The sequence below is a fragment of the Octopus bimaculoides genome, chromosome 4, assembly GCF_001194135.2.
Source record: "Octopus bimaculoides isolate UCB-OBI-ISO-001 chromosome 4, ASM119413v2, whole genome shotgun sequence".
Lineage (NCBI taxonomy): Eukaryota > Metazoa > Mollusca > Cephalopoda > Octopoda > Octopodidae > Octopus > Octopus bimaculoides.
Genome location: NC_068984.1, coordinates 55688340 through 55688993, shown reverse-complemented (window position 1 = coordinate 55688993; position 654 = coordinate 55688340). Strand labels below are relative to the sequence as shown.

Sequence of the window (654 nt, the reverse complement as noted above, 5' to 3'; positions counted from 1 at the left end):
TGCGCACCCATAGATACATATGCACACACCCACACACACACACACACACACACACACGAACATTCATTGTTGTATAGATACATAGAAACATGCATGAAATGTTTGTGTGTTGCATGCATGCGTGAAGTCTAGGCAGTGTCGTGTGATATAGTTAGTAATGTTTGCGTGGGGTAGAGGAAAAGAAAACTTGACAATTCATGAAAGCTGTATATATGAATATAAATATATTTATATATATATATGTGTATATATATAACCTACCTCAAGATCAACTGGTGATTGTGTTTGACTTTTTGATTTTGAACTGCTTGGTGATTTTATAGGTACCGAGGTTGACGCTGTGTGTCCGTAATTCATGTTTCATAAATATATCCACAACGAATCAACGAATACAGAAGAAACAATGTTTTTGGATGAAGTAAGAGGTAAAACAAAATAAAAAAAAACTTAAAACGCAACACCGATGGCGACGCGGCAACTAATAATAATAATAATAATAATAATAATAATAATAATAATAATAATAATAATAATAATCCGGGAAGGAAGGTTTTCTTTATGTCCAGATGACAAGGACAGTGTGACACGTCTCTCTTATCTGTATAAGTGAGGCAAGTAATCCACCAAAGTATTGAAAACGCCGAAATGTTTTGT

The 654-nt window shown here is 33.8% G+C and overlaps 1 protein-coding gene across 1 annotated transcript in view; it reads right to left on the bottom strand.

The window, feature by feature from the left end:
- Positions 1-621, bottom strand: part of LOC106877900 (dipeptidyl peptidase 4) — a 611833-nt gene extending 611212 nt beyond the window's left edge. The window contains exon 1 of the mRNA XM_014926948.2: positions 262-621. Within this exon, the coding sequence (XP_014782434.1) occupies positions 262-357 (96 nt within the window). The 5' untranslated portion in view covers positions 358-621. The remainder of the gene's footprint in view (positions 1-261) is intronic.
- Between the last annotated feature and the right edge of the window lie 33 nt (positions 622-654).